A 13,444-nucleotide genomic window follows, 5' to 3' on the forward strand; every position below is an offset into this window, starting at 1 on the left:
ATATACATGCTATATAAATTCAGTTACACGAATCTAATTTTTTTAGAGAAAATAACATTCTTTTATTACTAATATTATTCAATAAATTTATTAAATGACAACTTATGCATTTAACCACTTGTTATTAACCTGACACAATCGATAAATTAATGCCACATAAACAATGAAGTATATATATCACCGCAAAGGGTGTCGCGTCAAGTAAAATTTTAACTATCTAATTATCATTTACATTAAAGTTTCTTTGATGGAGTGTCGTGGGATTACTTCCCATTACAGACGCGTATATGATGACTGCATATGAAGACTGTTCAACTATGTATTTATTTTATTTATACATGCATTGAATTTTATCTATATTTTTAATTTTCTGACTGCAGGAGGTCTTCCACGGAAGCTACTCTCAATCTGGCGTTGGGGGCAGCCTACTATCCTACCTCCCTCTTACCCCATTACATATGGGAATAGGATTTTGTTGTTGTTATTTCTTTGATCAAAAAAATAAAGATTACTTAATAGATTTAATTAAAAAATCAGAGTTAAAGTTATAAATATATAGACTTTAAAGATTAAATTTATTATTATAGTATTTTAAAAATAAATAAAATAACTAAACTAATCATTACAATGCATACTTTGAAGTAAATGGCCATAATGCATTTGAACAAGAAACATGCAAGATGGAACTCAACCCAAAAATAGAATCTACGAGTTAACTCAAACATGATTTGCATTATAATGAATAAAGATCGTCTTATTTTATTTATTTATTATAACTTATTATTATGTCTAAGGAAATTATCACTTTCGCAACTAATAGGATGATTTTATTGGCCCTAACTTTATTAATTTAATCATTTTATTCTTTAAAACTTTTACTTTTTTTTTAAAATTAATGCTTACTTTTTAAAAAAAAATTAATGCAAACATGACGAAACAAACGTTAATTTGATGTTAACTATTTTGAAATTTATTGTTGCATCATAAAAAAATAGTTACTTATCCTTATTGAAAATCGACATCAGCTGTATTTAAAAAATAAAAAATATGATATAACATAAAAGGTTCAAGTAAATGACATCAAAATTTCATAAGAATAAAATAATTTATAGAGATTATTATTATTCTTATAATTTTATTTTTAAAAGAAAAAATAAGTTCTAGGATATCACTTTCATAAAATTACGAATCAATCACAAAACTGGTGGTAAGCCAAAAAAAAAAGAGACTAGGACCTATCTGTGTTTTAGAGAAATTGGAAGTTAGTGATGGTGCGCATCGTAATGATAAGTATGACGAAATGGAGCGTAGTGGGACAAATATTCCTTGGGCTTTTCCAATCACTATATGCACCTCTCTTACCCTACTTTTTTTAAACTTTGCAATTAGATTGGTTATACGATAATTTAATTAAGATTAATTTAAGATGATTTTAATTTTCTGTTTAAATAAAATTTATATAATTTATAATATTTTTTTGTTGTAACCGAAATGTTATATTGTGAGGGATTTAGAAGCTTACACCAAAAAATATTATGAAAAAAAAGTAAAATTTTCAGTTTTAATCAAAAATATTATAGAGAAGGTAAAATTTTCGTTTGAGAAAAATGAGTACACGCCTTTTGATGCTTAATATACTTGTATGGTTAAATTCTCAATGTTAGAATATTATCATATGCCTTTTGATGTCATATGAATATTAATGATTGTGTCATGCTTGTGGTACATTAAAGGGCATGCTAGGCTATTTTGGTTCAAGTATGACATTTGGTATATTATAAGGATGCATGTTACATTACTTTTAGGGTCAATATTTGTTTGATAAATTAGATAAAGCTAAGGATGACTCACTTAAACCCCTGTTAGTAATTGGAACTTGCATAAGGTTACATAAAGGAACTTAGGTGTCTATGTCCCGACTTCTTATTGAATTACATTATTCCTCGAGTGATTAGGTAAATTTGTAGAAAAGAAGTATGCTTAAAGACTCTTAAAGTTAATAGAAATATGTGTGATTAAAGTATTTCAACATCAAAGTATCAATACCCTACTTAAGGGTACTGATACTATACCAAATGTGTAAAACCACTACTTTTCAGTGAGCTATTCAAATATCAATGATTACTTAAAGTACGATACTTGTGTTATAGTACAATATCTAGTGAATAGAAATGATGTGTCGAACCTTTCTTTGGCATCAATATCCTCGGTGAGTAGTGATGCCAACCCTAGGCATCAATATCCATCTCAACTATGATCTTCTTAAGATTTAATCTTCCAGCACACTTTAGTGCATTGTGGAGTGCCCAAAGTTATGCCAGAATTACCGAAAAAACTCCGATGGTTTTATGTGCTACAACCTACGGGTCAAGGCTCAGTCTCAAGTAGAAAGTTTCTAGGGGGCATCTTGCCCTTTTTCGCTCGTGCGATATGGTTAGATTAAACTTTCTTCCCTTTTATCAGTCCTGATCGATCCCAAATTAAGTTGGAGTCTGACTTAAAAATTTGGGTAAACTATGCATTTGGTACCTAAACTATCAGTTTTTGTCTATTTTAAAATCTAGATGTTCAATTTTTCAAAATCATATCTAATGTTTAGTTTTCATTTCATTTTAGTACCCGACGTTAAAAACTTAACATATTTAGTACATAAACTATACATTTTAGTCCGTTTTAGTATATAAACTTTCTATTTTTTCAAAACTTGTCGTTAAAGTTTTACAGAGTACCAAAATAAAACAAAAACTAAAGTTTTAACAACGAGGTACTAAAATGAAATAAAAACTAAACTTTAGATATGATTTTACAAAAATAAATTTAAGTTGTAAAATAAACTAAAATTGATATTTTAGGTACTAAACGTGTAATTTACCCTATAAATTTGGTATATCCTGTGTTTTGCGTTATCTTTGTCTTGAGTGGGAAAAATATTACCAAAGTGAAAACGATGTTCTCTACCTTTCCTGTCATCAATTCAGAAAAGACTATCAAACACATGCAAAGCATATTTACTAAGAGATGATGGGTTATATTTAAAAAAAAATAGAGATGATAGGTTGAAAAAGGAAAAGGTAAAGAGACTGATAAAGAAAAAGTATAGAGAAAAGGGAAAGAATTTGAATATCCCAAATGAATTTATAAACACCTTTTTTAAAAATCAATTTCAACATTGCAGTAATTCAGCTCTCTTAATGTCCAAAGAACAATTATTATCTTTTCAAAAGATTTAATGACGTATGCATTATTGAATGCTATATATATATATATATATATATAATTATGATTTACTTATCTAATGTAAAACTCTTTGGTTTTACACATTTTGGACTGTTGGATGAGTGAAAATAGATGATTGATATTGATTATTTTTTCCCCAGTAAATATCTTCGCATTTCCTACTTTTAATTTCAACCATCTATTTTCATTCATCTTATGATGTTAAATCTGTGTACAACTAAAAAAAATTTATATTGTGTAACTGGATTATAACCCTATATATATTATTTAATAGTCTGAGTATTATAAGATGACATTTGTTCATAGTTTTATTTATTTATTGATAATATATACATATGACAAACGCAACTGCTCTAAGCCTCTAACACATGACCTCAAGCGAGAACAACATTTTCTTTAACTACTAAGACCACTCAATAAATTCATTTAAGATATATATTTTTAATTAGTCTAAGATGTTTATAATATATTATTTATTCATAAGTATTCTCAATCTAATGGCAACGTACACACATCCTACACTTAAACCACACATTGGTTGAGGAATCTAAAATATTATTTTAGCTTAATTATCAACTTTGTATAATCCACACAAACCGCCCTTCTAGACTCTCCATCCATTAAAATCTTGACCCATCTTTGTGTATCAAATGCAACCTAAGAGTGCATGCAAATAGATAAATGTGAACCCCACAATACTCAATTTCTTATTGGGTACTGATAACCCTCACTCACCTTTTGTATCTTATTTATAGTATTTTAATAACCTTCTCCTCCTACAAGCACCATTAATTGTCCATGCTTTTAAACTCTTCAAACCATTACTGAATCTTAGGTTTGTATTTCAGTAATCATATCTCATTACCTCTCTTCATCCACAAAAAAAGGTTCAAGCACTTCCTTCTAAATGAGTCTTTCTTTATCTCCTCCATAAACAAGTAAAAAATGCAAGTTTCTGATCATTTGCTAAGGTTTTCCACCATTACTGCAACATCATATCTTTTTCTTGCACCACTTGTTTCTTGCTCATCTCATGGAGAGGTTATCAGCAATCACACCAGCACTAACGAAAATGGGCACAAGGTAATTCAACATGAAAACTGAACATGCATGCAATGTTTATTTGTCTGTTGTTACTACTGGGATTGTTACTACTGTGATAATGGCGGATCCAGAAATTTAAGAACGAGGGTTCAAAATTTTAATATTATTTTCTTACAAATATTGCAGATGAGTGAACAAATGACATCTTATATCGCTGTTCATGGCCTTATCCTATGGGTTTCCATGGGGTTCTTAATGCCACTCGGTATACTTACCATTAGAATGGCCAATAAATTAGAGGAAGGTGGAACAAGGGTTAAAGTTTTATTCTATCTCCATGCCATATTGCAGGTAATAATCTCTATCTTATTCCTTGTGCAAATGTTATGAGTTAATATTTGTGAATTTGCTCACAGTGTGTACTTTAATTATATATTATTAATGGGTATTTTTTTATACTATTAGAAATGGGAGATTATGTACTTCATTTCCTCCCATATAATTACATTCTCATATGTTAATGTTTTGTTTTGCCAATTGTCTGCATATTTTGCAGACACTTGCAGTGCTTCTTGCAACAGTGGGGGCTGTAGTGTCCATAAAGAACTTCGAGAACTCATTCAATAACAACCACCAAAGATTAGGCCTTGCCCTTTATGGTGCCATATTGATGCAAGCTTTGGTTGGGTTTTTCAGGCCCCCTAGGTAACCATCAATTCAATTTTCCTTCACTAACCTAAGCGTTAAAGGATGATGTTATCCCTATAAGATTCGAGTTTGAGCAATTACGTCTGCTGTGTGTATTATCAATTTCTAAAAGAAATTCTAAACAAATATGTAATCAGCACCTCATACTGTTCAAAAAAAATGAATAAATAAAACATTTACTTTTTTGGTTCAAATTTTCTTTCCCTTTTCATGCAGAGGAAGTAAGAGAAGAAGTACGTGGTACTTAACACATTGGATTCTTGGGACAGCAACATCCATGGTGGGGATCATTAACATCTACACCGGTTTAGAAGCCTACCATAAGAAGACATCGAAAAGCAGTGGCATTTGGACCATACTTTTCACAGCACAAGTCTCCTTCATCGCTTTCTTTTACCTCTTCCAAGACAAATGGGAGCATATACAAAAGCAATTACCCAACTCACAGGCTTCTTCTCAACAGCGAACCCTACCCTCTGGTCACCAAGAGAATGCAGTGATTGTGGTGACTCAAAGGGTTAACCAAAAGGTGTTGATGCCTGAACCATGCGCCAAAAGTAATGCACTTAGGAATTTGTTCGACTAACTTCGGATTCTTTTCAAGGTTTTTTATCTGAGTTGGGAGTCAATATGTTTTCATATTCTATTTTTTGATGCCTTTGATGCATATAGTAAAGCAAAAGCAAATACACCCAGTCCTCGGTGAATGGTTCAAAAAGTGGAGTATGATCATCATTTTTATGTCATGAATACTTATTTGTTTGTGATGAAAATTTGGATTTTGGGGTTGGGGTCTATAGGATAAAAAGGGAAAAAATAGTATTGTGATTATGTTTGATAAATGTTAGTGGATGTGTTAATTCACTTAACGGGTGTTACTGTCTTTTTTTTTTTTTAATTATTCTAAAACTGATGTTAAATATTGTGATTCTAATTTTATTTAATTTATTTTTAAAAATTTCTAATAAGGTTGTTTGGTAGAAAATATTTTAAAAAATAAAAATTTATGCGGATAATGATGCTTAAATTTATATCTTTCTTGTACAATTTGGACCATAATAATTTTCCTCTCGTGTAAATTTTTTTCATGTCAAGTTTTATATAAAATTTATATATTTATTTGTCAGTTTCTTATTTAAATTTTATAAAGGTTATTTAATTGAGGAATTCAAAATTTTTTTTGTCTTAAAGAAAGCTGAAGGATAATGATGCAGTTAAAAAATAATAAAGATTAAAAAGAGGAAGCAACTACTGGCACCGGGTAAAGTTCTAAACATCATGATGTTTAAATTGTATATTGTGCCACTTTTATTTTTAAATTGTATATTGTGAATAACTACTTCCTTCAAGAGCAAAAATAAAGTGGAGATAACTACTATTGTTTAGAACTTTACCCGGTGCCAGTAGTTGCTTTCACTTACTGGCACTGAAAAATTAATTGATGTTTATTATATGTTAAATTGTCTCCTGGATCCCACAAATGAATTGGAGAGTTAGACTGACTCTCAGTAATTAAAGGAAATGAAACAATGAAGTCAATAGCTAGTTTGCAAGCAATTCACAGAGGGAGTAGACGATTGAAGCACAAAGTAACCCTGGAAATCACAAGACTCCAAAGATACTAATAATTATCATTTAGTTTGATTTCGGACATATTATCAGCTAATTTAGAACATTTCTCAGACCCATTAATCCCACATTAATCTGAACCTTGACTAGTATTATCATGATCATGCTGAATATTAAAGAAACTAGCATGAAGTGGAGATTCACAACGCTGCTAGGAGAGTGCAGTTCTTATTAGAGGCCAATGTACTGTTAAAGTTCCTTAGAGGCGATCTTTTGTAGACATAATTTGCCATTTTCACCCTGAAACAATGCCTTCCCATGAGTTGGGACAATTCTCAACCCAGCAGCCATAATAGGTATCTAATCTTGAGACAAGAATTGGCTGATATTTTCCTCCTGCCTGCATAATCTGGATCTTTTTCCATTGTTTTCTTCTCAATTATTCAATGAAAACACCGTAGGCTATGAAAGTAAGGCTCTTTCCTTTTCTATTCCTTCAGTAGGAAGGCCATAAAGAGGCATCAAAGCATGATTCCATGGCCCAATGGATAAGGCGCTGGTCTACGAAACCAGAGATTCTGGGTTCAATCCATAGTGAAGTCGTTCATCTTCAGCTTTTGTTTTTTCATTTGCGACTTGTATGTTATTGAAACACTCGTGTACCAAATCAGACTAATACCAAGCAAATAGGTTTTTTTTTTTGGATTCCGAATTCTATTCTAGAATTTCAGATAAAATTATTATTACAACACCAAAACGTAAGAAATTTATCATAAAAAAGTTGAAAGAATTCGAACTTGGACAAGGGATAAACAGCTCATTATCTGTCCATCTTTCCTAACAAATGCAGAACCAAGTGACGCAGACTTTCATGGTTTGAAGGCCGAAAACGCCACCACAGAGTTGTGTCCACCAAATCCGAAAGAATTCGAAATTGCTGAGAATCAATAACGAACTTGGTAAGAATTATGGGGTTCTGGTCCAAATCAAACTGAAATTAAAAGCTTGAAGAAACTTAAACAGGAACTTGTCATGTAGTCTTGAAAGGATCATTCAGGGGGCTTACCAACATTAACCTCGTGCTGCTGCTTTTCGTTGGCAACGGTGTCAAACTCAACAGAAGGCTCTGGATTCTACATTAAAAATTTAGCACTTCAAGCATTAATGAAATACATACAATAAAAAAGGTGCATTAAACAAACAAGGAGAACGTACAAATTGATTTATCGAGGGATGCAGCCATCCTGTCGTGATGGCCTTCACAGTGGCAATGGCTTCTAAACCACCTGCTGCACCCAGACAATGCCCTATCATAGACTGAAACAAGAAAAACAATTAGCCAAATTGCAAGGGATCAACATTAGAGTACAATCCTCTCAAATTTTGCAAAATGAGGGGGAGGAAAAGAAATTACCTTTGTTGCATTGATTTTGATGTCAGATGTATTCTTGAATACCTTTTTAATAGCATTTATCTCGGCTAGGTCACCGGCAAGAGTTGAAGTTGCGTGTGCATTGATGTAATTAACCTGTAAAAAAGGACTTGCTTAGTTTGCATATTTTAATATTTGAAATAATGCAGACTTTTCAGAAAATAATTACATTTGAAACATTATTATTACCTCCTCAGGGGACACACCGGCATCTTCAAGACTTCTCTCAATGCATGAAGACACCCCAAAACCGTCAGCTCTTGGATCTGTCATATGATGAGCATCACAATTAACAGCTCCACCCAAGTACTCAGCAATAATCGGTGCACCTCGCTTCATTGCATGTTCCAAGCTTTCCATTACCTGGAAAGCATAAGAAAAATAACTCATTATAAAGGATATTGCATTTCCACTCTCATCAAGATCAGTTGATGGAATATAACTCTAAAAAGCCAGCTCTGTAACAATTGAACCAAATATCAGTGTGCAAAAGCAACGAGCCATTACCACAAGATTATGTCTAATTAAGTAGTTCAATGTGATGAAAGACAGAAAAATATGCAAGAATAACAGGAAATCATTTCCCCAGTTAAAATTTATACTTCATTACTACTGAACAGCAAACTAATGACCAAGAAAGTCATCGTAAATAGTGAATTAGGCTCATCAGCTACAAACAACACACTACAACAGAAAATTATCATAAAGGAAATGGTCAGTATCTCATTGAGCACACAAACACCTGAGAGCCAGGCTCCGTCAATGATAATGCCAACTTCTCTTAATAACAGTATCACATGTCACCAATTGAGGCAAACCAAGATGATAAATTGGTAACCAGAAATAGACAACAAAACAACCAACAAAAAGATAAATCATGCACATATAGGATTCAAATGTAATGTTAATGCATGCATGCTTACCAATACTCCAGCACCTTCACCCATAACAAAGCCATCTCGATCTTTGTCCCATGGCCTTGACGCAGTTTGAGGATCATCATTTCTTTGAGACAATGCCCTGCAGGCAACAAAACCTCCAAGACCAATAGGAATAATTGCAGCCTCAGTTCCACCAGCAATCATCAATTCAGCCTCCCCTCGACAGATGTGGTTAGCAGCAGCATAAAAGCAGTAATTGGAGGTAGCACAAGCAGTTGAAATTGAATAATTCGGACCCATGAAACCAAGCTCAATTCCAAGCAAGGCAGATGCCATGTTTGTTATAGAATAAGGAATGAAGAATGGTGTTATTTTTCTATAACCTTTCTCTATCAGATTTTGAACTCCATTAGAGAACACTGTAAGACCACCCATACCAGTTCCAACAAGCACTCCAGTTCGCTCCGTATCGATCTACGACAAATACACATTCTTGAGCAACAAGGGAGAATATATGACATATATAAGATTAAAAGAGGCAGAATAACGAATATGATATCCTCTGCTACTCGCATATCTCAAAGAATAGATACCTGTTTCCACTCTCAAGATATCTATTGCTCTTGCATCTTTCAGTCTATAAGGTAACAAATCATCCAAAGGGATCATAAGCTTAAGCAGTAATTTTGACATTCTATATACCTTTTCCAAGGCATATTTCTGGTGGATGCAGCATTAGTAGTCTTACCAATAATTGCTTTCAAATATGATCATATTAACATTGTTGAAATTGTTTCAATGAAGATGCTCTAAATCAAATGTAAAGGATAACTCGATTTTCCAATATGTACAGATTCTCTATATGAAAGCTGCTTCTAATTAGGGACAAAAAGGCTATGAGCTTGAATGAAATATAGACATCAAAAGACAATCTCAACATAAAAATTGAACAAAATAATTCTTATGAGCCCATTACTTAAATCACATTATGAATTAGATATATTGAGTCAAACTATATAAAACAACAAAGATTGCCAGCAACTGATAAGGAAAAGGAAGAAAATTACCAGAATACACACACACAAAGCGATCAAGTTGCTTAACAAAATAATGACAAAAGTTGCAGCAAGCAAACACGCAGTAACGAGCAGAGAAAAGCATCAAGATTTGTAAATGTGGCACGTTGTGCAAGACAATAAAAGGATTATCTATGGATCTAAAAGTAAAGGGGGGGGGGGGGGGGAAAGCAAATCACTATGCAATCAAGGACAACCCTCTTAAAACAAGCCGATTAAAAAAAAAAACTCAGTAACCAAAAACCACTAAAGAAGAAGAAAAAGGAACTAACTTTAGACAAGTTATCGACCCCAAGATCAGCATCTTTCAAAGCCTTCTTGCCAGCAACAATACAGTACCTCAAACAATCGTCAAGCCTCCTATCGTTCTTTCCATCAATGTAACCTTCAGAACTGAACCCCCGGATCTGACCGGCGAACCGAGTGGGGAACTTGGAAGCATCGAAACGATCGATGAGTCCGATCCCGCTCTCTCCAGCCAGCAGCTTATCATAGTAAGCATCCACATCGTTCCCGAAAACGGAAACCAACCCCATGCCCGTAATAACTACCCGTTTCTTGGGGTCCTTCTCGCGCTTGGGAGCAGAAAGGGTGGGCGATGAAGCGGTGATGGGAGAGAATTTCTTGGTCGGCCTGGGAGGGAGTCTTGATACATGGGGGAAATGGGATTTGGGTTTGGGGTTTTGGAGAGGGTTTAGAGAGGAAGCTCGAAGAGATGAAGATTGAAGGACTTGCATGGTCGATTGAAGTGAAGAAGGCGACGGCGATAATAACAAAGCGAAGACTGAAGAGACTAAAACAGGACGTCTATATGTATAGCTATATATATGGGCTACTGAATCTTAAATTCTTGGAGTTGGAGGGGGCGTTGAGCTGCACTTAACATCCAGCTACGCTGAGTTTGCTTAACGTGGGATTCATATTCTTCGTTGGATGGACTAATGGTGGATCTATTCTTTTTCTTTTTTGACAAATTGAAAAATGGCATGATGATAAATCTAACAGCTAGGGCAGAAAATCAGAGTCGAGTTTGAGTATTGCAGAGCTCTACTTGAACTCGAAAAATTTAAAATTAGGCTCGACCTGACTCGAAAATTCGCGAGCTAAAAATTATTAAGTTTAACTCAAACTCAAAATATAATATTAAAACTCGACTCGAACTTAAAAAGGTTCGAACTAAAAAAAAATTCAGGAGCTTGATTGAAGCTAGATTTTGAGCTTGATTGAAGCTAGATTTTGAGCTCGATTCAAGCTCGAATTTGAACATACAAAAATCTAATATTACATTTAAAATATATTTTTTAAAATTTATAATTATCAATAATGTATTTTTATTATATTTTTAATAATGTAATTTTAAAAAATCTAAAATTATAATATAACATTTTTTTAATAGCTCGTGAGTTTTTCGAGTCGAGTATTAAGTAGCTCGTTTTAGCTCGTTAAGAATTTGAGTCGAGTTCATTCAATTCGAGTGTCGATCAAACTTTGACCGAGTCGATCTCAAGTAGCTCCTCCCGATCTATATCATCTCATTTACAGTCTTACTAACATCCCTCAAATTTAACCTTCTATTTAATTTAATCTTTATATTTCGAGTTAAATTTAACCATCAATATTTCTTTTTCCATTTTGAAAAGCTGTGTATTTAGATACTATCCCTCCATCCAATTTCTAGAAAACTGTATATATGAGCTTCACAAGAAGCATAACACTTCTAATTTAACTCCAAGATTCGAATGGATCGAGGATATCACATTTGGTAAATAAGAGAGATTATTAAGTGAATCATAAGTATTTAAAACTAAATCGAATTTATTTATACAAGTCGGGGTTTCATCATGCAAAAATGAGATTAAAACTTTTCACTGATTGATCGAGTGGACAACAATATTCATGTTGTCTCACCTTATGTAATTGACATAAATTTCCAGAATTAACCGTCCCATTTAATATTAACAGATATGAATTAATCATGTTTCAAATTTAGTCTAAATCACAATTCAATCAAGCACTCAATTGCACAAATAATCATTTATGGACTAAATTCTAGACCGTTCAAACCATGGGATTCATCTAAAAATATAGAATTGAAGAGTTCATTAGGAAATTAGTGTTATTAAACAGTGACAAAACAAGATTCATGCAAATCCTGGGTGGTTCTGCGGTGCGGCGCCTAAAAAACGGTTAATATACGATGTGACCGGTTAAATAATTGACCGGTTAAAATTTATACCGGTTATGTTATATTATTTAACCGGAAATATTATAAAGTACAATAACATACTAGGTAGCGCTTATATAATGTAATAGGTAGCGCTTATATTTACCTATTTTATAAGTAATCCGGTATATTTATACCGATAGTATTGCAAATTTACCTATTACATTATATTATATTGAAAGTGTCCATATTTTTTATAAAAAGGATCGATACTTCTTTTAAAGTTATGTAATTTATGTTTCAATTTTTTTTAATAGTGTTTCATGTTTTCCACCTACAATATTAATTTAATAATTTCATTTGCACAAAAAATTATTTTATTTTTTGATATTTTATAAAATATTATTTAGAATTTTTAATTTAATAATAATATATATTGTAACGTAAAAAATAAATCATTAGACGCCTATAATTACTAAATTAATATCTTAAAACTCACTCAAAAGATAACCTTAAATTAATGTTTTCCACGGTGAAAAAAGTATGGACACTTTTATAAAAAATGATAGACACTTTACAATATAACCACTACAATATTGTTTATTGTTTTTAATTTATAATTTAAATTTAACAACATTAACCAAAGATAATAATAAATATGTAATATATATGTTTATTGTTTTTAATTTAATAATAATATATACAACATCAAACACATTCCAAGCTATAAATTACAAGCTAAGGACACTTGAAGAAGCAAGAGAACAACTATCCAAGCAATCAAAACGAGAAAATCCCAACATGATAACAACTGAACATATCATATCAATGTTCAAACTCAAGTTGTAGATTTTGATTTCCTTTTGCTTGGCATCATATGAGATTTGAATTTTGATTTCCTTTTGCTTGGCACCATATGAGCTTTGGATTTGATGAGCATCGGAAGTATTTCAGACTTATGATTTGGGTGGTACTCAGAAGCATTTCGGACTTATGATTTTAGTTGCTATTTGTTTACCACCCAGATCATACGCCCGAAACGTTTCTGACGATTTAAAGTTGACCAAAAAATACAATGGTCGGGATTTCCCTCGCGTTTAAACGTTGGAAAAAAAAACAATGGAAATTAGGAATAATCAATGATAACATGCATATTGGCTTGGGCTAATATTTATAGTGGAGCCGAAATATATTTGAAATTCAAACTCAAATTGAAATTTAAATTCAAACTCCAATTACATATGAAATGAATTTGAAATGCAGTGTTAAATTGAACATGAAAATTGCATAATTGATTCATACTGTTCAAGTAACATGCTTTATGAACCATCAA

The 13,444-nt window shown here is 32.4% G+C and overlaps 2 protein-coding genes across 2 annotated transcripts; one reads left to right on the top strand and one right to left on the bottom strand.

Moving 5' to 3' along the window:
• Window positions 1-4,016: 4,016 nt before the first annotated feature.
• LOC120188518 (cytochrome b561 domain-containing protein At4g18260-like) lies at window positions 4,017-5,767 on the top strand. Its single transcript, XM_039191922.1, has 4 exons — window positions 4,017-4,320; window positions 4,468-4,632; window positions 4,838-4,986; window positions 5,206-5,767. The coding sequence occupies exons 1-4, from the start codon at window positions 4,183-4,185 to the stop codon at window positions 5,573-5,575; spliced, it is 822 nt and encodes a 273-aa protein (XP_039047853.1). The 5' UTR covers window positions 4,017-4,182; the 3' UTR covers window positions 5,576-5,767.
• Window positions 5,768-7,283: 1,516 nt separating this feature from the next.
• LOC120188965 (3-oxoacyl-[acyl-carrier-protein] synthase I, chloroplastic-like) lies at window positions 7,284-10,863 on the bottom strand. Its single transcript, XM_039192332.1, has 7 exons — window positions 10,220-10,863; window positions 8,914-9,345; window positions 8,180-8,353; window positions 7,973-8,086; window positions 7,774-7,875; window positions 7,625-7,691; window positions 7,284-7,495 (listed from the first exon to the last, which is right to left on the bottom strand). The coding sequence occupies exons 1-7, from the start codon at window positions 10,682-10,684 to the stop codon at window positions 7,428-7,430; spliced, it is 1,422 nt and encodes a 473-aa protein (XP_039048263.1). The 5' UTR covers window positions 10,685-10,863; the 3' UTR covers window positions 7,284-7,427.
• Window positions 10,864-13,444: the final 2,581 nt, after the last annotated feature.

This window comes from Hibiscus syriacus, unplaced genomic scaffold, assembly GCF_006381635.1.
Source record: "Hibiscus syriacus cultivar Baekdansim isolate YM2019G1 unplaced genomic scaffold, ASM638163v2 tig00004072_pilon, whole genome shotgun sequence".
Lineage (NCBI taxonomy): Eukaryota > Viridiplantae > Streptophyta > Magnoliopsida > Malvales > Malvaceae > Hibiscus > Hibiscus syriacus.